At 42.2% G+C, this 25,855-nt stretch overlaps 1 protein-coding gene across 3 annotated transcripts in view; it reads right to left on the bottom strand.

Moving 5' to 3' along the window:
• The window catches only part of OLFML2B (olfactomedin like 2B), a 581,670-nt gene extending 556,164 nt beyond the window's left edge, over positions 1-25,506 (bottom strand). For 2 of the 3 annotated variants that reach the window (XM_069737200.1, XM_069737201.1), the window contains exon 1: positions 24,934-25,506. In XM_069737200.1, the coding sequence (XP_069593301.1) occupies positions 24,934-25,113 (180 nt within the window). In that variant the 5' untranslated portion in view covers positions 25,114-25,506. The remainder of the gene's footprint in view (positions 1-24,933) is intronic. The other variant, XM_069737199.1, reaches the window with a different exon arrangement.
• Between the last annotated feature and the right edge of the window lie 349 nt (positions 25,507-25,855).

The raw sequence follows: 25,855 nt of genomic DNA, 5'->3' as shown, positions 1-25,855 counted from the left end.
AAGCATGCGTCAAAAAAACGCAGCGTTTGCGCGCGTTTACATGCGTTTTTTCACCATGCTTTTTTTTTTAAAACGCATGCGTTTTGAAACGCAAGTGTAAAACCAGCCTTACGTGTGATTTTGTTGCATATTTTTCGCCATTCGTTGGTATGGGTGACATCTGCAGCAAAAAAGCGGAAAGAATTGACATGTTCCAGATTTAGATCTGCAGCAAATCTGCAAGTAAAAAAAAGCAATGTGTGCATGAGACTTCAGGAATGTCATTCTCTTTGTTTGCACTAGGAAATTTTTCTGGTTTTGTAACAAATCTGGGCAAAAAAGTGAAAAAACACATGTGCATTTTTGCTGCATATAAGAAAAGATGATGAAGTCTAATCCAGTACATGGATGAATTTCAGATCATTTTTTGTGAATGACAAAAATCACTGATGGCTGAATGAGGCCAAAAGCTTGGTATAACAAGCTGCTCTGTATGAGAACCAGAAGCTGCAGGATCCCGCTGCCCCACTCAGTAGCACAGCTTTGTATCTCGGATTTTGTTGTGAAATACATTCCATTAGAAAGAGTTCATGCATAACACACATAAGAATTAGCAGTTAGCTTTAACATTACTATGCAGCTTTATTTTCCTTCCACTGTAGATAAAAAAGTGGGAAAAAAATCTCTAATATTATTTTAGCTGTGTGCGTCTTACATTAAATCAGATGGAAGAAGTTTTCATATACACATATAACTAAAAAGGTTGACAAACAGACAAAGGCTTTGGAAAACTGACTTAAAACAGATGTGAATGTCATTAAAAGAGAAAAGAACATGACATCATAGGCTAATATTAAATACTAGATGGTGGCCCGATTCTAACGCATTGGGTATTCTAGAATATGTATGTAGTTAATTTATGAAGATTTTAGAATAATGCAATGAATACACAGGATTCGGCCGGCCGGGCGTGACTAATCAGTGAAGCGTGGTTAAAATCCCGCGCAAATTGACGGCCGGACTGCGCCTGTCGCTGATTGTTTGCTGCCGGCCGGGCGCGACCAACACGTAGTATATAGCACAGCCTACATAGCATATAGCACAGCCCACACAGTATATAACACAGCCCATGTAGTATATTAAACAGCCACATAGTATATAGCACAGCCACGTAATATATTGCACAGCCACATAGTATATAGCACAGCCCATGCGTATATAACACAGGCCGTGTAGTATATTGCGCAGCCATGTAGTATATAGCACAGCCTACATAGTATATAGCACAGTGACGTAGTATATAACACAGCCCACGCAGTTTATAACACAGCCCACGCAGTATATAACACAGCCCACGTAGTATATAGCACAGCCACATAGTATATAACACAGAGAGGTAGTATATAACACAGCCCACATAGTATATAACACAGCCACATAGTATATTGCACAGCCACGTATTATATAGCACAGCCCACGTAGTTTATAACACAGCGAGGTAGTATATAACACAGCCCACGCAGTATATAACACAGCCCACATAGTATAAAGCACAGCCACATAGTATATTGCACAGCAATGCAGTATATAACACAGCCACGTATTATATAGCACAGCCCACGTAGTATATAGCACAGTGAGGTAGTGTATAACGCAGCCCATGTAGTATATAACACAGCCACGTAGTATATAGCACAGCACACATAGTATATAGCACAGCGACGTAGTAAATAACACGACCCACGCAGTATATAACACAGCCCATGTAGTATATAACACAGCCCACGCAGTATATAGCAATGTGGGCACCATATCCCTGTTAAAAAACAGTGAAAATAAAAAATAGTTATATACTCACCTCACAGTCCTCTTGTTGTGTCGGTGAGCTTTTATTCAATGTTTAGCGTTAGGACTGGCAAATTGTAAGGACCCATGACGTGGGTTGCCAGCTTACGTATTGAGGCCCCAATATAAACTAATACCTTACATACATTGATATGTGGTTTTCTTTTTGCACTTTATCTTCCAGGGCGCAGTCGGACCAAGATGGCTCTGTAAACTATTGGCCCCTGTTCACACAGCATGCATTTTGTAGCACTGGGCAGCCCACCTGTATGTGCGTTACTAATAGGCTGCAAACCAGATGCTCTGCATTGCGTGTGTGAATTATGCCATATACAGACTAGTATCTCTTATCTTTTTGTGCACTAATGCCAAACAGCCAATACTGGATTGAAAGTGGTTGTTTCATCGGAATTTTTTGCACCTGTGTGATTGCCATCATTTATCGGGTCCGCTGCGCCCTGCTGGTGCGTTCGGTTGAAGGCTTCAGCAGGTAAAAATCTCTGCTTTTTTCTCTGTGACTTTTTTGAATTTTTTGGAGGATTTTTGAGTCCTCTTGTTGTGTTGGTGAGCTTATACTCACTTTCCGGCGGCCCCCGGATCCAGTCGAGGTCTTTAGCAATGCTCGTCGCGACGCTTTGTTCCCAGTAATGCCTCGTGGCAATAACCCGTGATCATGTAGCGGTCTCGCGAGACCGCCACGTGATCTCGGGTCATTGCCACGATGAATTCTTGGGACCGGAGCGTCGCGAGAAGTGGGAAAGGCTGGCATGGACGGCGGAAGTTGAGAATATAATGTTTGTTTTTATTATTTTTAACATGATATGTTATTACTATTGATGCATATAATGAATATAAAAGAACCTGGCACTCAGCTTAAATGCGTGTGGCTTGAAAAATTTATTGCGTAGTACCAACAAAACTTTTCGGTCTTATTCAACCTTCTTCAGTTACTACAGTACATAAGAAATTAAATAAATAAATCAATAAGACAAAATAATGAGTAAACAAAAAATAGTGAAATAGGAGGGGACCAAGGGGAAAACAAAAACAAACAAAGTATATACAAAATGTAGAATCGGTCATATTGGTGATATTAGAAAAATGCATAGAAACCACATAATAAACCTATTCCCAATTTCAGATACATTATAATGGAGGCAGAGAGGAGAAATATGGACTGGCGTACCATACTTGGAGTAAAATTGCATGTCGCTTTGTGCATATGTCCAGTGGGTATGGTTAGAGTCACTGGGGAGTAAAGAGTGCAAATGGGTAATGGTGTCAGATAAAAGGGAATACTGTATGTGCCCCGAATGGGTGATGGTTACCTGGGGTACCGGTGCCCTGCTCATGGGGTGGGCTGAGAGCTGTGGAGAGAGGAGGTATCCTTGAATAGGAGGTCTTTGACGATGCTTGTTGCGATGCTCTGTTCCCAGTAATGCCTCGCGGCAATAACCCGTGATCATGTAGCGGTCTCGCGAGACCGCCACGTGATCTCGGTCATTGCCACAATGCATTCTTGGGACTGGAGCGTCGCGAAGAGCAGGAAAGGCTGGCACGGATGGCGGAAGTTGAGAATATAATGTTTTTTGGTTTTTTTTATTATTTTTAACATGATATGTTTTTACTATTGATGCTGCATAGGCAGCATCAATGGTAAAAAGTGAAGCGGTAAATCCCGCCCCAATATCGCTGATTGGTCACGGACGGCTGGGTGCGACCAATCAGCGACCCGGGATTTCCGTTACGGAAGTTACAGACAAACAGACGGAAGTACCCCTTAGACAATTATATATATAGACAATTATACAGAAGTAGGAGGGATTGGGAAACCACAAAGAAACGACCAAAAGGAAGAACTATAAGTAATAAAAACAGCTCTTTATTAGATACAAATATTATAAAAATATATAGACAAAGATGGAACAAAAATGGGGAAAAATGGTACAGGTCATAATGCGAATACTGCCGTATAGATACCAAACGTGCAGGCCCAACACTGTCTCCCTACAGTATATAAGATGTAAGTATGGGGAGTACATAATGTAACAACGCTCAATCATTAACCCCTGGAACACTCCGTAGAAAAAGTACATCCCTCACTTGTATAAAAACTACTACATCAGTGTGTGTGAGAGGCTCGGAAAATCAATAACTGGAATGTCCAGGGATGCTGACAGCGCTAGTCATAAATAGCAGCCATCTCTGAAACCGTTTAACACCGCACCAGGAAAAACACCGAGGTGGCACAAACACTACCCATATGTCAAACAGCCCATGCTGTATCAATATATTACCTGGTCCTGGGCGGTGCACTGATATGTGTTAAGTGTGCGGCCCGCACGTCTACCCGACGCGCGTTTCGGAGCGGGGCTCCTTCCTCAGGGGCGTGGCGTGGTCGCCCAGGACCAGGTAATATATTGATACAGCATGGGCTGTTTGACATATGGGTAGTGTTTGTGCCACCTTGGTGTTTTTCCTGGTGCGGTGTTAAATGGTTTCAGAGATGGCTGCTATTTATGACTAGCGCTGTCAGCATCCCTGGACATTCCAGTTATTGATTTTTCGACCCTCTCACACACACTGATGTAGCAGTTTTTATGCAAGTGAGGGATGTACTTTTTCTACAGAGTGTTCCAGGGGTTAATGATTGAGCGTTGTTACATTATGTACATACCAGCCACTCTGGTGTATTGGTGTCTACTCCCCATACTTACATCTTATATACTGTAGGGAGACAGTGTTGGGCCTGCACGTTTGGTATCTATACGGCAGTATTCGCATTATGACCTGTACCATTTTCCCCCATTTTTGTTCCATCTTTGTCTATATATTTTTATAATATTTGTATCTAACAAAAAAAAGCTGTTTTTATTACTTATAGTTCTTCCTTTTGGTCGTTTCTTTGTGGTTTCCACATCCCTCCTATATCATCCAGTACGACTGGTGTGGTAATAGTCCGGCAAGTGAGCAGCAGTGAGTGCTTGTACCCTTCTAACTCACGTTATGTTGCCATATAGTACCGCCATCTGGACAATTATACAGAAGTAGTGACATCAACAGGATTTGTACTCTGTACAAAATGCATCCATATCTGACAATGTTCAGTGTTTTCATAAAGTTTTAAAGTGCTGTCAGAGTTGGAAAAAGAGACGATAGCTGTAATGACTGTTCCCTGCAGGAGTAAAGGAGCCATCACACATACTGGAAGTTACTTTGTATGCAAAAGGGTTGTCTGGTCTAAGAAGAAATGTCTGCAGTCATTCTGTGTGACTGTGTCTGCAGTCATTCTGTGTTACTCTGTGTCTGCAGTCATTCTGTGTGACTCTGTATCTGCAGTCATTCTGCATAACTCTGTGTCTGCAGTCATTATGTGTGACTGTCTGCAGTCATTCTGTGTGACTGTATCTGCAGTCATTCTGTGTGACTCTGTCTGCAGTTATTCTGTGAGACTGTGTCTGCAGTCATTCTGTGTGACTGTATCTGCAGTCATTCTGTGTGACTGTGTCTGCAGTCATTCTGTGTGACTGTGCCTGCAGTCATTCTGTGTATCTATGTATCTGCAGTCATTCTGTGTATCTATGTATCTGCAGTCATTCTGTCACTGTGTCTGCAGTCATTCTGTGTGACTCTGTGTGTCTGCAATAATTCTGTGTGACTGTCTGCAGTCATACTGTGTGAATGTGTGTCTGCATTCATTCTGTGTCACTGTGTCTACAGTCACTCTGTGTGACTCTGTGTCTGCAGTCATTCTGTGTGACTGTGTGTCTGCAGTCAATCTGTGTGACTGTCTGCAGTCATTCTGTGCGACTGTGTGTCCACAATCATTCTGTGTGACTCTGTGTGTCTGCAGTCATTCTATGAGACTGTGTCTGGTGTCATTGTGTGTGACTATTAGTGTCGAGCGAATATACTCATTACGCAAGATTTCCCGAGCACGCTTGGGTGTTCTCCGAGTATTTTTTAGTGCTCGGAGTTTTAATTTTTTTGTTCAGCTGAATGATTTACATCTGTTAGCCAGCATAAGTACATGTGGGGGTTGCCTGGTTGCTAGGGAATCCCCACATGTACTTATGCTAGCTAACAGATGTAAATCATTCAGCTGCGGCAATAAAAACTAAAACTCTGAGCAGTAAAAAATACGCGGAGGACACCAGAGCGTGCTCGGGAAATCTTGAGTAACGAGTATAATCGCTTATCACTAGTGACTATGTGTCTGCAGTCATTCTGCATAACTCTGTGTCTGAAGTCATTCTGCGTGACTGTGTCTGCAGTCATTCTCTGTGACTGTGTGTCTGCACTCATTCTGTGTGACTCTGTGTCTGCATTCATTCTGTGTGACTCTGTGTCTGCAGTCATTCTGCGTAACAATGTGGCTGCAGTCATTCTGTGTTGCTCTGTGTCTGCAGTCATTCAGTGTCACTGTGTCTGCAGTCATTCTTCGTAATTCTGTGTTTGCAGTCATTCTGTGTCACTCTGTGTCTGCAGTCATTCTCAGTAACTCTGTGTGTCTGCAGTCATTCTGTGTGACGGCCTGCAGTCATTCTGTGTGACTGCCTGCAGTCATTCTGTGTGACTGCCTGCAGTCATTCTGTGTGACTGTGTCTGCAGTCATTCTGTGTGACTGTGTGTCTGCAGTCATTCTGCGTCAATCTGTGTCTGCAGTCATTCTGTGTGACTGTGTGTCTGCAGTCTTTTGTTTCTATGTCTTCGACTATGTGTGGACAAAGGTTTGAAAACCCCATTTTCTTGGTTTTCCTTTCAAGGTGTTGTTCAGGCCTATTTGATGACCCTGCATCTCCACCAATCAGTGGATTTTTGTTCCAGTGGCTTCTGAAGTACAGTTCTATTCATAAGAAAAGGAGAGGTAACATAGTAGCCAGCAATGTCTCTTACAAATGGGACTGGAGTTTTAATGGTGCTGAACTTCAAGGGCATACATACCGCCGATGCAGCCTGTGAAGTTGTACCAATGCCTGGAGGTGCAGGGGGGCACCTGCAGGCCGGCTAATCTTGAGGGCAATCTAGCATGTTTCTTGGAACCAAAGGATCCATGGAGCTATGGCCAGATTGCTCTTATGTGCCGCAGGCAGGGAGCGATCCCTGCAACTCCACTGCCTTTAGTAGAAAATGGCAGCAGAGCAGAGCTTCAGGGATCCGTCCTCTGCTTCATGTCTTCTGCTTTCTGTCTGACACAGGCACATGTGGCTGGATGATGTTAGTAAGCAGCAACATGTGCCTGTGTGAGAGAGAAAGATTCTGCAGGGGAATGGACGAAGAGGTGAGTGGTGGTGTTTTTTTTTCAATAATACACTGAGGAGAGGTCCAGGACAATCAGCATTGGTGGGAGACAAGAGAACAATAAGGTAGATGGTGGAGAGGACTATTATGGTGGTGGCAGAGGACAAAGATGGAGATGGGGAGAAGGCAATGATGGAGGTGGGGGAGAATGCAATAATGGAGATGGAGGAGAAGGCAATAATGGAGGTGGGGGAGAGGGCCACGATGGAGGTGAAGGAGAAGGCAATGATGGAAGTGGGGGAGAAGGCAATGATGGAGGTAGGGAGAAGGCAATTATGGAGGTGAGGAGAGAGCAATGATGGATGTGGGGGAGAACAATGATGTGGGTGGTGGAGAGGACAATGATGGAAGTGGGGGAGAAAGCAATGATGGAGGTAAAGGAGAGAGCAATGATGGAGGTGGGAGAGGGTAATGATGGAGGTTGGGGAGGACAATAATGGAGGTGGGGAAGAGGACAATAAGGGGGATGATGTAGATGACAATGAGGTGGGTTGGTGATTGGGATGGGCAGAAGGGAGGCTTATAATTGACTTATGAACAGGGGGCTGAGGACGATGTAAAATGAATTAGGTGGTGGAGAAGGCTTCTAAGTCCTCCTCCATCTCACAATTCACTGTGATGCTATCAGTGACTTAAAATTTATTGGGGAGTGGGAGAGTAGGCGGTAACGAGTATAGAACACTTTATAATGAATTGAAAGGTGGGAAAAGATGTTGTCAGGGACACCCCCAAATTCATTATGATACTATCGAGGACTTATAATGAATGATGAGAGGACACAGGACAAGGAATAAGGCTTTGTGCACATGTTCAGGATTTGCAGGAGAAAATTCTGCCTGATTTCCTAATGCATAATACCAATGAGAACCTACAATCCCGAAATAAATCTACCCCAGGAAAGGAGGATTTGAAAACAACCACTAAGAGTAAGATAACTCTTCCTAAATGGGCTAAAAATATATACTTTTATTCAAGACATTTAAAATATACCATGATAATCATATACACTGCTCAAAAAAGGGAACACTAAAATCCCACTTCCTAGATAACACTGAATGAAATATTTCAGTTGTAAATCTTTATTCATTACATAGTGGAATGTGTTGAGAACAATAAAACCTAAAAATGATCAACGCAAATCACAACAAATATCCAACGGAGGTCTGGAGTTGGAATGATGCTCAAAATCAAAGTGAAAAATGAAGTTACAGGCTGATCCAACATCAGTGGAAATGCCTCAAGACAAGGAGATGATGCTCAGTAGAGTGTGTGGCCTCCACATGCCTATATGATCTCCCTACAATGCCTGGGCATGCTCCTGATGAGGTGGCGGATGGTCTCCTGAGGGATCTCCTCCCACACCTTGACTAAAGCATCCACCAACTTCTGGAAAGTCAGTGGTGCAACGTGACATTGGTGGATGGTGCGAGACATGATGTCCCAGATGTGTTCAATCGGATTCAGGTCTGGAGAATGGGAGGGCCAGTCCATAGCTTCGATGCCTTCATCTTGCAGGAACTGCTGACACACTCAAACCACATGAGGTCTGGCATTGTCCTGCACTAGGAGGAACCCAGGGCCAACTGCACCAGCATATGGTCTCACAAGGGGTCTGAGGATCTCATCTCGGTACCTAATGGCAGGCAGGCTACCTCTGGTGAGCACATGGAGGGCTGTGCAGCCCTCCAAAGAAATGCCACCCTACACCATTACTGACCCACTGCCAAACCGGTCATGCTGAAGAATGTTGCAGGCAGCAGATCGCTCTCCATGGCGTCTCCAGACTCTGTCATGTCTGTCACATGGGCTCAGTGTGAACCTGCTTTCATGTGTGAAGAACACAGAGCACCAGTGGCGAATTTGCCAATTCTGGTGTTCTGTAGCAAATGCCAAGCATCCTGCACGATTTTGGGCTGTGAGCACAACCCCCATCTGTGGGCGTTGGGCACTCAGACTATCCTCATGGAGTCGGTTTCTAAACATTTGTGCTGACACATGCACATTTGTGGCCTGCTGGAGGTCATTTTGCAGGGCTCTGGCAGTGCTCCTCCTGTTCCTCCTTGCACAAAGGCTGAGGTAGCGGTCCTGCTGCTGGTTTGTTGCCCTCCTACAGCCTCCTCCATGTCTCCTCGTGTACTGGCCTGTCTCCTGGTAGTGCCTCCAGCCTCTGGACACTGCGCTAACAGACACAGCAAACCTTCTTGCAACAGCTCATATTGATGTGCCTTCCTAGATGAGCTGCACTACCTGAGCCACTTTTGTGGGTTGTAGAGTCCGTCTCATGCTACCATGAGTGTGAAAGCACAACCAAAATTCAAAAGTGACCAAAACATCAGCCAGAAAGCATTGGTACTGAGATGTGGTCTGTGGTCCCCACCTGCAGAACCACTCCTTTATTGAGTGTGTCTTGATAATTGCCAATAATTTCCATCTGTTGTCTATTCCATTTGCACAACAGAATGTGAAATTGATTGTCAATCAGTGTTGCTTCCTATGTGGACGGTTTGATTTCATAGAAGTTTGATTTACTTAGACTTATATTCTGTTGTTTAAGTGTTCCCTTTATTTTTTTGAGCAATGTATTGTGATGCAGTGACCCCTGTGACAGCTACGGGGCGCTGTGAGTGCTCCTTGGGATGTGCATGGAGGCATATCTATTGTGATAATCGTGGTGAAACAGTGACTGGCTGTTTTGTGAATGGCCGATATGTGTCGCAGAGGGAGTCGATGCAATGTTGTTGTTCTGGGACCTGTAGTCCCTCAAGAGTGTGTATATGTATGATGTAGTTGTAAGGGAGACTTACTAGGCTAGTTGTGTGAGATGGGTGGGGCAAACTAGCTACACATCCACACTCCCACCCAGGGGAGTGGTTAAGGGTATATAATGTGGCCAGGGTGTGGGTCACATGTTCCTGTGTGGTTCCAGTGGAAGGTCCTGGAGAGCCTGTGTGTAAGGAGGTCCTGGGAGTAGGACCGGATCCCTGAATAGCACACTAAACAACCTGTGTTGGATGTCCAGGGAGTAGGAGTCCTGAAGAGTACATGGTGGGGCTTTGGACTTGCTAGTGGCCTGGGGTATTGGTCTGACGTCCTGAATAGCACCTGGACAGGTTATATGCCTGGGGTGTTGGACGAGGTCCTGAATAGTACCTGGACAGGTCATATGCCTGGGGTGTTGGACGAGGTCCTAAATAGCACCTGGACAGGTCACATGTGCAGTTCATGTGAAGAGGAGACGCCAGTGTGTTGGATTTCCTGGGAGTAGGAATCCTGAATAGCACACTGGGCAACCTGTGTTGGAAGACCTGGGAGTAGGTTTCCTGAAGAGCACATGCTGGTGTGTTGGGAGGTCCTGGGACTAGGACCAGATCCCTGAATAGCGCACAGAAAGACTATGATTCTGGATGTCTATGTGGGGAAGCTACCGTCCTTCAGTGGGACTGGACTGACTAAGATATGCCGCCCAGGCAAGTTGGTGATCCCTGTGAGGCAGCTTTCCCGGAGGAGTGGACTGACAAGAAGTCAGCAGGTGGAGCAGGAGCTCCAGTCAGGTACCTAAACAGACTGTTGGTGCTTGTAATGTTCTATGAACTGTGTGGTCTCCCACGGTGACTTAACGGAGTAAGGTTCGGCGTGTTTAGAGACCACGACCCAGTGTCATATGCGCTGTATGTGACTTGGGGCATTGGTGAACTGTACGGCGTACGGACACCCATGGTAACTGGGCAAAGTGAGAGGTCCAGCATGTTTAGTGTCCATGAAACAAAGCCGTAAATGAAGTGTTTAAGACAAAGCTGCAAGTTAATATCACCAGTTGGTGCCTTTTGTGTTTGATGAAATGTATAATGTGAACTGTGCACAACCCGGTTTATGACACTTTAATAAACCGTATAGACTGTGTTTAAGTCAAAAATCGTGCCTGACTACGTTAATTCCGTGTCCCCCAATACACTTAGTGAGAGCAATCTTACAGTATATAGATACACACACACACAGGGCCGTACTCACCAAAGCCTGGGGCATCAGATTGGGGGGGTATAATGCCTGAAGGTGCTGTCTGAAGAGGAGACTCAGTATGGAGTGATGGTGGCATGGGGAAAACAGTGTGAAGATGGGGTAGCATGAAAGGAAAAGTGTGAAGAACTTACAGTTATTAGGCTCTTTAGAAGGACGTAGATCTGGGTATTTATTCTGATGGAATATAGGCTCAACTGGGTGGACAAATGTCTTTTTTCAGCCTTACTAACTATTTTAATATGATACTATGTTTAGAGGTCATAGTTTCTTAGGGATGAAGGTGTTGTGGGTACAATTCATAAGGAGGACAGTGTGACATTTTCCTGATAAGAGGGCCATGTAGCTACTGTAGGTCATTAGAATTAGAAGGATGATATTGCTGTTATAACACTGGTCAACACAAATTTTTCTGGCAAAAGGTTTTAAAACATATTTTAAGTCAATTTTGGCTGCTGATTATGAATATGTACTCCGTTTTTGGCTATCACATCAGGATTTCGAGATATTTTCAATTTTTGATGAAAATTACTCCTAATGTTTTATGATAAAAACACATGATTTTCGGTACTACAGTTTGTATATTTTTAATCAAGGAATAACAAAGATTACAAAGTCTATGTACAGCAAATCAAATATAATAGCAGAATTAAACTACAAAATATAAAAACACATATATATGGCACACAGATGAATGATAAATGGCAGTTATTTGAACTTTCTTTTCTTGGCTGATCTGTGATGTACAGCTTCTAAGCTTCTGGGTTGTCTCTCATCAAGCTCCAGCAATAGTCAGCCATCATATGTGAGTCCCACTGGCCTTGATACCGTTCTTCCATTGTTTTAATGTCCTGACGAAAACGCTGCCCTTGTTCCTCGCTCACATCCCCAAGGTTCTCTGGAAAAATGTCCAAATGGCTGTGTAAATAGTGAATATTGATACTCATTCTACATCCAGGATTTCGCAGACTCATTAGTAGCTCTTCCACAATCTCTTCATAGTTGTCTGCTTTCTTATTCCCTAGAAAATTCTGCACCACATTACAAAATGTATTCCAAGCTCTTTCTTCTGTCTCATTCATTGATGTGATAAAATTTGGTTCTCTCATAAGTGTTCTTATTTGAGGTCCATCAGGATCATGGATGACATTCTTATTGCCAGATGCCAAACTCTGTCGCTGAGACCATTCAGTTTTCACCCAATGCTCTGCTGTAGCTCTACTGTCCCAGTAGCACAGAAAACAAGGGGGTTATCATAACAAATGGGAATTATGCATGTTCAAAGAAAAAAAATATATTTTCACATTTATTGGGAGACTAAATGAAAACTAAATTTACCTTAGTGAACTGTATAAACCGGCACTTTTCATACACTACTTATATTTATCATGGAATTCATGAAAATGAGCTATAGACCTATAGCGCAAAAACGTGATGTGATAGAGAAATTATAAGATCAGATTTGAATTCAGCACCCTCAAATTAGTCTAAAACTGTTCTTAAAGTCCATGCTAGAATTTTTTATTTTTGTAGACCAGTGTAATATATAAAGGGGGACGGTGTGGTAGAAATATTTTATAGAAGAGTATGGCATTGAGGCAATCTATATATATAATTGTCTAAGGGTTTTTCCGTCTGTCTGTCTGTCTGTCTGTCTGTCTGTCTTTCTGTCTGTCCTGGAAATCCCGGCTCTCTGATTGGTCGAGGCCGCCAGGCCTCGACCAATCAGCAACGGGCACAGCGACGATGATGTCATAAAGGACGTAGAAATCCCGCGTCTGATTGGTCGAGGCCTGGCGGCCTCGACCAATCAGCAACCGGCACAGCGACGATGATGTCATAAAGGACGTAGACATCTCACGTTTCTGATTCAGCGACGGGCACAGTATCGACGTAGATCTCATAATGGTTGCCATGGCGACGGCTCTCTGATTGGTCGAGGCCGCCAGGCCTCGACCAATCAGAGACCGGCACAGCATCGACGTAGAAATCCCGCGTCTCTGATTGGTCGAGGCCGCCAGGCCTCGACCAATCAGCAACGGGCACAGCAACGATGATGTCATAAAGGACGTAGACATCCTGCGTCTCTGATTGGTCGAGGCTGCCAGGCCTCGACCAATCAGCAACGGGCACAGCGACGATGATGTCATAATGGTTGCCATGGCGACGATGATGTCATAAAGGTTGCCTCGACCAATCAGCAACGGGCACAGTCTGCCGCGAATTATGGAATCATCATTGTCCATATATTACAGGGACATGCATATTCTAGAATACCCGATGCGTTAGAATCGGGCCACAGTCTAGTGTATTATAAGAGGGACAGTGTGGGAATAATATTTCTTGCAAGGAGCACTGTGAACTATAATCATTTACTCAAAAATACAATCTAGGCATTATTTAGGGCACACCATGGGTGGTAATTTTTAATCTGGCAACATTACTTTTAAAGACACCGTGTTGGGATGTTTCGCAGAAGACCAGAGAAGAGAAAAATTTGCATACACGAGCTCAAGTTGTGAAAACTCATCATGGTGTCAGGACAAGATGAAGAAAGGGATGAGAACGACTCCAAACAGAAAATACGTCACCTATAAGGTACCTGGATCTAAGAATGCAGTTATACTGCACAATCACAGCCTTTAAACAATCACCATTCTACTATACTAAGCCGATTGTCAGTTGTTTAAAAGTTAGTTTATGCAAGCCAACCGCACTGTCATGTATATAAAACAATCTTTAACCCAGTAGTTCTATGTGTATAGAATAGAATTGTTCTTGATAGCACATGTTTACACAGGACAATGTGCTGCCAAGAAAGAAGAAAGATAAGCAAGTTGTAAAATAATTTCATCCGATAAACTGAAGTTTTGTTTAAGCATCACTTAATTGACATCCTGTTTTCATAGACCAATATTCAGTTCTCGATTACCAGCTAGTGTACATGTGGCACCCCAGGAGTTCAGGTACAACAGTGGTATTGCCTTCTTCTTGGGGAGGGTGATGCCATGCCTGGAAACGAGGAGAATCCCTTTGGCAGGTAAGCTGTGCATTCAACATATTCTGACTCCAGGCCAGAAGGGGAGCTCTGAACCCGGTTTTAGGGGATCTTCCCTTTATACATTCTGGTCTGGAGGAGGAGTTAGTTAGCCGTGACTGGGCTCTTTCCAGGCAGAGGCGCAGAAACCAGGCATCGGGAGCCCGAGGCTGTGTGGAACTACAAATCCCACAGCAGAACCGGAGGGCAGGAAGCTGAAAGTGACTTGCTCACACTACACCTGAGGTACAGCAACATCCAGAGCCCGGAGTCACCGTGTATAGAGACCCCAAGCGAAAGGCTCGCGTTGACCACCATGCAGGGACTGTCAGGGACAGAAAGTAAACGAGGTCCTTGTCAGGAAGCCACAGGCAGCAAGGGACTAGTAACCAGCACATAGTGGACTGATTGATGAGTATATCCTATAGAAAACAACGGAGTTATAGTCCAGGAGAATATTTTAAAACCAAAAGTATTTTATTTAAATAATTAGACATAGGAAAGAATAAAAAGCAGTATAAATATACAATATATCCGTCAGTTAGAATGGCTCAGGTGTGAAGACCAAACCACATCCCAATATGTGGGCAGAACCAAGGTAATGCTACTCTACTTAGATTCTATTAACATATATAAGGTGCACATCAGATTCACCACTGCAGCTAGCATAAATGTAAAGTGAACTGGTACCTCAGAATAGTATTAATTGCACAAGTGTTCCAAACTCAAAAGGAGAAGTACCAAATAGAAGTCTCACTAAGAGCTGCCTAGCAGAAGCGCTGACACAAATTACCAAGGAGGCTGCACTAGACCTCCTATCCCGCAGAGATATCCATGGGTAAGCTGCTCTCCTAATACAGTATATTTATATAGGTTATATTTTCCTTGGTGCTTTGTGTCAGCGCTTCTGCTAGGCAGCTCTTAGTGAGACTTCTATTTGGTACTCCTCCTTTTGAGTTTGGAACACTTGTGCAATTAATGCTATTCTGAGGTACCAGTTCACTTTACATTTATGCTACAGTAGCTGCAGTGGTGTATCTGATGTGCACCTTATATATGTTAATAGAATCTAGGTAGAGTAGCATTCTCTTGGTTCTGCCCACATATTGGGATGTGGTTTGGTCTTCCCACCTGAGCCTTTCTAACTGATGGATAAATTGTATATTTATACTGCCTTGTTAATCTTTCTTATGTCTAATTATTTAACTAAAATACTTTTGGTTTTAAAATATTCTCCTGGACTATAACTCCGTTGTTTTCTATAGGATATATTGCATGGGAGTGTCCTTATACACTTTATACTGGTTTTTTAGATTGGTAGTGCCAGCTTATATCGATATTTAGGATATATCAGTGGGTTTTGTTTATGATTGATGAGTATGAAGCTCTAAAAGAAGAGCTCTAAAAGTCCGGAATAAGAACCGGGATATGGAGGATAGGTCACGTAGCAACAATGTTAAGATCCGGGGAATCCCAGAGTCCATCACAGACCTGGATCTGCCTAAGTTCTTTGATAAATTCTTGGCGGAAGTGCTACCAGAATTGGAGCCACATGAACACAGAGTATCCAAACCAAAAGCCTTAAACCCCAGTCTCCCAAGAGATGTTTTGGCAAGAATACACTTTGCGGGCACTAAAGGAGCCTTTATGCAAGCTCTAAGGAAAAGGCCTGCTATCCCAGAGGAGTTCCAGTGTCTCTGTTTTCCCTGATCTATCAACCGGGACCCTTGCCAAAAGAGGGGAATTCAAACCCTGCACTTTGGCTCTAATGAAGGAGGCCATAAGATACAGATGGACCTTCCCAGTAAAGTTGATAATCCACAGAGAAGACACCCACGTCTGCTTATTCCCACCCAAGGCAGAGAATTTGAAACTCTCTTGGGGAATTACCCCTGTGAAGGATCAGAAGTATCGGCGATCCTCAAATATCAACCATCCCAAAAAGAAACTGAACCCAGAATGGGACACGGTCTGACTCTATTACCCACTCACTTGAATTATTTGTGCTTGCACCTTTCTTTTTACTTGTCATATGGAGCTGGGCGTTCGTGCTCCACCTGTAGTATTGACTGATCATTGTTTTGATCTTCCCCCAATAAAGAAGGTTTACTTCTATTACTGAACCGTTGACTGTTTTTTCTATTTGCACTTTTTTCTTTTTTTTTTCCTTTTTTCTTTTTCTCTTCCCATACACAAACTTAAGGATGTACCATACTGCCCTCTCATGGTCATAGAATGCATTTACCTTTTTTTTGCAGGGCTTTTCTCCACTACAGTTTATTGTTCTTAATGACACCACTATTAGTTATATTATGCATACTCCGGTTAACTGAATTCTTCCATATATATATATATATATATATATATATATATATATATATATATATAAAATATGAGTATTAGAATAATGTCTTTTAATGTGAAGAGATTGAATTCCCCGGGTAAGTGATCCCACCTGTGGAAAGAGATCTGCAAAATGGCAGCAGATGTGATCTGTATCCAAGAAACTCATCTACTTGAACCAGACACACGTAGCTTAAACAATGATACCTTCCTGCACAGATTTTTTGCTTGCCAAAATAACAAGCGAGCTGGTGTGGGTATACTACCTCTGTCCCGATTTCCCTTCATAACAAAATAGAAGACCCAGAGGGTAGATTTATTATAATCCACTGCTCCCTAAATGGTGTCCAATTTACGATAGCCTAATTTTTTCCCAGATTGGGTTCCTTAGATCCTTTCTTCAAAAAGTTTAAGACTTTGCTAAAGGTCTAGAACTAATAGGGGGATTTTAATCTTCCAATGAAAAGATCACTAGACTGTTTCCAGCCAGCGCGAAATAGGAAGGAAATGGGATCCATTATTAAATCATTTTGTCTTCATGATGTATGGAGATACACTCGTGGTGTAGAGAGGGATGATACTTTCAGGCACAACTCTTACAGTCGCATTGATCGTTTTTTGTTGATGATAACCTCCCCCTCAGGTGTAAATCTGCTGATATTGGTAATGCGTCCTGGTCTGATCATGCCCCAATCTCTATACATGTTACTAATGCCTTATTAGTCCCAAGATCTTTTAGGGTACTATATGTTCACACGTTGTGGATTCGTGTGCAGATTTTTCCGCACAGAATCTGAAAAATCTGCAGATAAAACACCCAGCGTTTTACCTGCAAATTACCTGCAGATTTACCACGGTTTTGTGCAGATTTCACTTGTGTTTTCACACCTGCGGATTCCAGTTATGGAACAGGTGTAAAACGCTGCGGAATCTGCACAAAGAATTGACATGCTGTGGAAAATAAACCGCAGCATTTCCACCCTGAATTTTCCACAGCATGTGCACTGCCGATTTGGTTTTCAATAGGTTTACATGGTACTATGCAAGGCATGGAAAGCTGCGAATCCGCAGCTTCAAATCTGCTGCAGATCCGCAGCCAAATCCGTAACATATGCACAGACCCTTAAATGGAGACTCAACAAATATTTACTCTCTAAAAAATTTAGCCAATATTATAGTAAACTTTATAACTTAATGGAGGATGCGGATGTCACTCAACCTTCAATGGAGGGAATTCATAGTTATCTTCAAAAATTACACCTTCCGGCAGTCTCACAATCCCAATTTGACCTTCTTAATGCACCCTTTACCCTACAGGAGATCAAGGAAGCAATCTCGACATCTAAAAGAACTCAGCTCCCGGTCCTGATGGTTTGTCCAATCTATACTTTGACCAATTCTCATCTATTCTATCCCCATTTTTACTTAAAACATTTATATATTGAAAAATTAATGGATCCATAAGCCCCCAGAGCCTTGAAGCTAGTATTACAACCCTTCCTAAACCAGGAAAGAACCCCACTTCCCCTAGCAACTTCCACCTTTTATCCCTTTTAAATTGTGATTTAAAACTATATGCCAAAATTATTGCTGAAAGACTGATGCTGGTTCTGCCTGACTTGGTCGACTTGGATCAAGTTGGGTTTGTTCCAGGATGGCAGGCCAAAGATGGAGTTCAAGGCATCATTAATATTCTGTAAACACAGGAAAAGAGAGGTCACCCTCGTGTTCTCTTGTCACTTGATGCTGAAAAGGCATTTGACAGGGTTGACGGGAGCTACTTGGAGAAGGTTTTAAAAAAGTTTGGTTTGATAGGTCCAACTAAAGATGCAATTCTTTTCCTGTACTAAAACCTGGTTGCATCAGTTAATGCGTCATGTTTCCAGTCTTGGAGGTTCTCCATATTGAATGGGACTTGTCAGGGGTGCCCACTTTCACCAGTAATATTTGCGCTGGTGATGGAACCCCTGGCGGCGTCCATAAGATCCAACCCGAATATTCATGGAATTCAGATAGGGACTGTTTCCCATAACGTTGGTCTTTATGCTGATGACGTTGTTATCGCATGTGAAAATGTTAGTACCTCTCTAGAGGCCAATATGGAAACCCTCTTGGATTTCGCTATGGTGTCGTATTATAAATTGAATGCCACAAAATCCACAGTATACGGAGTGGGAATAGAAAAGAACCTGTAATCTGAACTTCAACGTATATTTCCATTTATTTGAATGAAGAAAATATGGTGTACTTGGGGATTAAACTAACCAAAATTAAAGAACCAGTACAACAGAATGTTAAGTAATTGTTGCAGGAAATAAAAGCTGATTTGGATAGGCAGACCCTTCTTCCTTTATCTTGGTATGCCAGAATTCAAGCTGTGAAAGTGCAGATTTTCCCCAAAATATTGTATGTTTTTAGGTGCATTCCCTTATCCTTCCCTTCCGAAGGAATTCTCAAATTACAATCATTGCTGGGTAAGTTTATTTGGGTTAAAAAGATAGCATGTAATGTACCACCATTACAATTTGGGAGGCATGGGGGTCCCTAATTTAGTCAACTACTACAAAGTCTCCATACTAGACGCAATTGGGAGCTGGTGGCGAGAAGACTGGACACAGAAATGGATGCAGATCGAACTGCAAAATGCTCCTAGGGGTTCCACACGTTGGTTATTGGAATCACTTTTGCTTGGGAAAGTAGATTATAATTTACTATTAAATTCAATGTCTACCCTAGTAAATCTATGGAGGAATATTTAACCCCAACTACCTAAATTTTCTGTTGTCTGATATCTCTATCTGAGCTATTGAAGCACATATCACAGACTTATGCCTGGGGAATGTGAAGAGTTGGGGATTTCTAAACTGAATTTCTTGATTGAATAGTCCAGACTCAGAGGCTTCAGTTCCCTGCAGGAACAATTTGGTCTCAGGAAGACTTGCTTTTATCAACACTTACAAATTAGACACTTATTTACTTCTCAATAGTGTTGAGCATTCCGATACCGCAAGTATCGGGTATCGGCCGATACTTGCGGTATCGGAATTCCGATACCGAGATCCGATATTTTTGTGATATCGGGTATCGGTATCGGAAGTGTAAAATAAAGAATTAAAATAAAAAATATTGTTATATTCACCTCTCCGGCGGCCCCTGGACATCTGCGCGAGGAACCGGCGTCCGGCACGGCTTCTTTCTTCAAAATGCGCGCCTTTAGGACCTGTGGTATGACGTCCCGGCTTCTGATTGGTCGCGTGCCGCCCATGTGACCGCCACGCGACCAATCAGAAGCCGCGACGTCATTCCTCAGCTAAAGTCCTAGAATGAGCGCCTTTTAGGACCTGAGGAATGACGTCGCGGCTTCTGATTGGTCGTGTGGCGGTCACATGGGCGGCACGCGACCAATCAGAAGCCGGGACGTCATTCCACAGGTCCTAAAGGCGCGCATTTTGAAGAAAGAAGCCGTGCCGGACGCCGGATCCTCCCGCTGATGTCCAGGGGCCGCCGGAGAGGTGAATATAACAATATTTTTTATTTTAATTCTTTATTTTACACTTTAATATGGATCCCAGGGCCTGAAGGAGAGTTTCCTCTCCTTCAGACCCTGGGATCCATGAGGATACATTCCGATACTTGATGTCCCATTGACTTGTATTGGTATCGGATATCGGTATCGGCGATATCCGATATTTTTCGGGTATCGGCCGATACTATCCGATACCGATACTTTCAAGTATCGGACGGTATCGCTCAACACTACTTCTCAATCTTTCGTGGTGAATGACTTCCTAGGAATTCTGCAGACTGGGGCAGACTTTTTAGAGTCTCAAACCCCCCCAATCAAAGGTCTTTCTTACATATACAGCCCCTGGAAATTATGGAATCACCGGCATTAGAGGATGTTCATTCAGTTGTTTAATTTTGTAGTAAAAAAAGCAGATCACAGACATGGCACAAAACTAAAGTCAATTCAAATGGCAACTTTCTGGCTTTAAGAAACACTAAAAGAAATCAAGAACAAAAAATGTGGTAGTCAGTAATTGTTACGTTTTTAACCAAGCATAGGGGAAAAAATTATGGAATCACTCAATTCTGAGGAAAAAATTATGGAATCACTCTGTAAATTTTCATACCCCAAAATAACACCTGCATTAAATTAGATCTGCTCGTTAGTCTGCATCTAAAAAGGAGTGATCACACCTTGGAGAGCTGTTGCACCAAGTCAAGTGACATGAATCATGGCTCCAACACGAGAGATGTCAATTGAAACAAAGGAGAGCATTATCAAACTCTTAAAAGAGGGTAAATCATCATGCAATGTTGTAAAAGATCAGCTCACAGTCAGCTGTGTCTAAAATATGGCCCAAATTCAAACAACATGGGAAGGTTATTAAAGGCAAACATACTGGTAGACCAAGGAAGACATCAAAGCGTCAAGACCGGAAACTTCAATCAATATGTCTCCAAAACAGGAAATGCACAACAAAACAAATGAGGAACGAATGGGTGGAAACTGGAGTCAACGTCTGTGACCGAACTGTAAGAAACCGCCTAAGGAAATGGGATTTACATACAGAAAAGCTAAATGAAAGTCATAATTAACACCTAAACAGAAAAAAATAAGGTTACAATGGGCTAAGGAAAAGCAATCGTGGACTGTGGATGACTGGATGAAAGTCATATTCAGTGATGAATCGCGAATCTGCATTGGGCAAGGTGATCATGCTGGAACTTTTATTTGGTGCCATTCTAATGAGATTTATAAAGATGACTGCCTGAAGAGAACATGCAAATTTCCACAGTCATTGATATGGGAATGCATGTCAGGTAAAGGCACTGGGGAGATGGCTGTCATTACGTCTTCAATTAATGCACAAGTTTATGTTGATATTTTGGACAGTTTTCTTATCCCATCAATTGAAAGGATGTTTGGGGATGATGAAATAATTTTTTAAGACGATAATGCATCCTGCCATAGAGCAAAAACTGTTAAAACATTCCTTGAAAAAAGACACATAAGGTCAATGTCATGGCCTGTAAATAGTCCGGATCTCAATCCAATTGAAAATCTTTGGTGGAAGTTGAAGAAAATGGTCCATGACAAGGCTCCAACCTGCAAAGCTGATCTGGCAACAGCAATCAGAGAAAGTTGGAGCCAGATTGATGAAGACTCAGAGTACTGTTTGACACTAATTAAGTCCATGCCTCAGAGACTGCAAGCTGCTGCAAAAGCCAGAGGTGGTGCAACAAAATACTAGTGATGTTTTGGAGTGTTTTTTTGTTTGTTTGTTTTTCATGATTCCATAATTTTTTCCTCAGAATTGAGTGATTCCCTATTTTTTTCTCTATGCTTGGTTAAAAAAAGTAGCCATTACTGACTAGCACATTTTTTGTTCTTGATTTCTTTTAGTGTTTCCTAAAGCCAGAAAGTTGCCATTTGAAATGACTTTAATTTTGTGTTTTTATTCTACGAAATTAAACAACTGAATGAACATCCTCGAAGGCTGGTGATTCCATAATTTTTGCCAGGGGTTGTACAAACTATTATCACACAATACAGATATTCAATCAAAGTATATCTATATGATAAAGTGGGAAAATAGCTTTTCATTTAATGCTTCACTGGAACAGTGGTGGGAATCGACTAGATGGATTTTGAAGTCCTCTTCCTGTATTAACCATGTGGAGAAAATTAAAAACATTCAGTTAGATTGGCATATGTGCCCTTTGAGGATGGCATCTTACTCTCCCAATTTTCCTCCACTTGTTGGAAGGGGAGTCAACTATTGGGGAATATTGGGCATATGGGGTGGTTCTGCCCTAAGATCCAGGTATTTTGGGGATCGGTGGAGGATCTCATTAACTCTCTTATGGTTATTAGAATAAATCTCTCGGGCCAATTAGCAGTCCTTAACATTGGTATAGATAACCGTCCTTTTCCTGTAAGGACCTGTGTGACCCATTCAGAGGACCATAAAACATTAAGACTTCCTTATCTACGAACTGTTCCAATATCTATGTCTATCCCTCTCACACGATAATTTTGCTTCACGTCACCTGTCTTATCTATCGCCTTCTTTCTCGCTGTTCTGTGTTGTGTATAAATATGTGATTCTTCAGATTTTGCATTAGTCTTTGCCTGATGAAGAGACCTGCATAGTCTCGAAAGCTTGCAATTTGTTACCATCTTTTCAGTTAGCCATTAAAAGATATCAACCACTGAGGACTCTCAATTCTAAATATTTTTCTATCTACTGGCTAACACGGTATAAAGATATATATATTTCCTGTATATAAACCATTAAAAACAGATTTTGCCCCGAGGCTGCATCCAGACAAAGATGTGTTAGTTAAATGTATATGTAATTATTAAAGACCCTTTGTTTCCACCTGATGATAAATTTCCACTCTGCCCCTACAAAAATATGATCTTCCCAGATTTAGAAGCTTTATGTCAGTTGAAATCCCAGCACTGTATTATTATCCATTGATTTTATGTTACACTCTGGTCGTCAGCTCCTTAACCACTGCATTCCTTAGCTCAGTGGTAATGGTAATACTCCCTGGATTCTATTTGCTACCTCTACCTCATATTGGTCACATATTTTCTCATAACAAATCTATTTGCAATTATCTATCATTCTGCCAATACGCTGCCAATATGCACCACTGGTTGGTCCTACATATGGACTACTTTTTCTTTTCTAAACTCAAATCATTGCTCCTGTACGTGCGCACAGACACAGGAGGAGCATGGCACTGCGCACACAGTGCAAGGGTGCTCTCTAATCTGTGGCTCCTGCCAGTCTGTGTGCACTGAGCGCTACACCTGGAGGTGTAAAGAGCGGCTTCAGAGAGGAGCAAAACAGCACTGTCAATGAGGATCAGGGACAGTGTTAGGCCGGGTTCATATTTGCGTCTGTGTGCGCAGTGTACGATATGCATCAATGTCATGTGTACATATCTTTAACATTGTGTACGCAGGGATATGTTTTTGCATGCGTTTGCGAATGCGTACGCATGTGTGGCTTTGAGGTGTGCGGCGGGGTCTGGCGAACACAATATGTTGCATTTTTTGAGCCATCAAATATTTCGCAATTGTCCGCAAGTTGACGATTGCGGATGATTGCGTAAAAAAAAAGCATTAAAGTCTATGGGAACGCATTGGTACGCAAGGACATGCGTTCTCATGTGCTCGATAAGCATGCGTACTTTAGACTGTGCATGTCCAGAAAATGATGTCACTGCCCACACCATGCGCATAAAAAACACAAACACATGCTAAAATGCACTTAAACGCATGCACACGCAGCGCTTTTTGTTTGTGTCATGCGCAAGATGATGCGCAGGCGTAGGCATGTTTTGCATGTTTTGCATGCAGACGATACGCTACCACATATACGCAAATGTGAACTTAGCCTTAATTTATTCCAGTGGCTATTTCAAGAGGGTAGGGAAGTGCCTTGATTTCATACAAAATAAAAGTCAATTTATTTACAACTACAACACTAAAATATATATTACTGTCCCCTATATAAATGTTTAATTAGCGGAATTTGCATTTTGGGTGTGACAGACTTCCATTTTGAAGAGATTTTTAAAGAGGTTCTGTCACTTGATATCAACACATGCATATATTTTTTAAAAGATCACATAGACCTGATGAAAAATGAATAATTGCTCTGAAACGCCATGCTTCACCGAGTCCAGCTTCACTCATAGAATGCTCATCTTAAAGGAGTTGCAACCAATTTTGAATGACCCCAGTGTCTTGAATAAAATAAAAAAAATATAGGCTGAAGAACTCACGTGACATAGACAATGTCATGATATCATCAGGGGATGCAGCGCATTAAGTGGAGGAATGGCGCCTGTCCAAGAGCTATGTACAGTATGTTTTTTTTTTTTCTTATTTTATTCAGCAGATGAGAGAATATCAAAACTAGTTTGTCAGCCTCCTTAGAATCAATTTTATACAACCATTCTGACATGGGTTTTAAAAGTAAGTACCTCAACATGATCGAGAGTAACTGATCTGTTTAGTATTTTTTTTGTATTGTGAAATCTTGTGACAAATTAGATTTAATGTTCACTACAATTTATCTATGGGATTCGGAGCTAGGGTTTGTTTGCATTATCTTTTCTTAGATTCCACTACATAACAAGAATTCATCTATATATTTATATACTATTCAATTCATCTAACAATATGAAATGCGTTATTGACAATTATATATTCAACCTAATATGACCAATCCAATACTGATACAACTTAATAAAAAAGATATTGGCTTTAATGTAGATTCAACTTACGAATGCATTAATAGCCACTGTAAATAATATCCCACATGAATTTTCATGATATTTGTGATTTCTGTACTGCAAACGGATTAGACGTGCAAAAGTTGCGTTACCTGAGACAAAATGTTTTCTTGGTTCTCAGACTCGTCTTCCAGTGTTTTGTCTTCTGAACTTGAATTGGATTCTGCTGGCTGAACTGGAGAAGGACTAGGATTCTCGCTTTCTTCTCCAAGGGCAATTGAACCCATACAAAAATGAATGAAACACAGAAGAATAATCCTGTGTGGATCCATAAGAATTGCAAGAGGTTGATGTCACCATAAAGCTCCAAAATATTCTACTCTAGAGGATCTTCAGCTGATCATCACAGAATAATGGCAGAAAGGGCCATCGACATAACACTTGTAAAACGTAAGAGTCGGATTCAAATGCAGGTTGTCTCCTTCATGTTTAATAAAGTACTGCCAACTTGTTGAGTTGTCTGCCTTTTCCGAAACTGCAAAGGGATGAAAGGGGCAGCCAGACAAGAGGGGCAGCCAGACAAGAGAGGCAGGGGCTTCTTTCTTTAGCTCCACACAGAATCTTCTCAAGTTACAAGACAAGAAAAGGCTAAAGGTGCAGAAGAACTGAGAAGTTCTGGGTGCTATGAGCTCTGAGCAGCTGGGAGAATTGGCTGCTGCAGCTCTCTAGTCTTGTCTCCCTACAAGGGAAGAGAGGTCGGGGAGGAGACTTCAGCGGCTACTTCACTTTTAAGGAATCATAGCTAACTACTTTTCCAGTTGAGAATCTGATACAGCAATTTATAACAGAGCAATATATTCACTGCCAGGAACTATTTGAAAGTCAGGTGTGTTTTTCTCTGTAGTAAATGTCAAACGGTCAACCATGCCAACAAAAACATCACCGCTACTGATGACAAAGTGCAGACACAGCACTTCCTTGCCATAGGAGCTCACTATTTACATAAGACATTAAAATATAAAAGCCTAAACAAATGTTACATGTATAATGCAATATATTATGTACTTAATGCAT

This window comes from Ranitomeya imitator, chromosome 8, assembly GCF_032444005.1.
Source record: "Ranitomeya imitator isolate aRanImi1 chromosome 8, aRanImi1.pri, whole genome shotgun sequence".
Lineage (NCBI taxonomy): Eukaryota > Metazoa > Chordata > Amphibia > Anura > Dendrobatidae > Ranitomeya > Ranitomeya imitator.
This window is presented reverse-complemented; position numbering and strand designations above follow the sequence as displayed.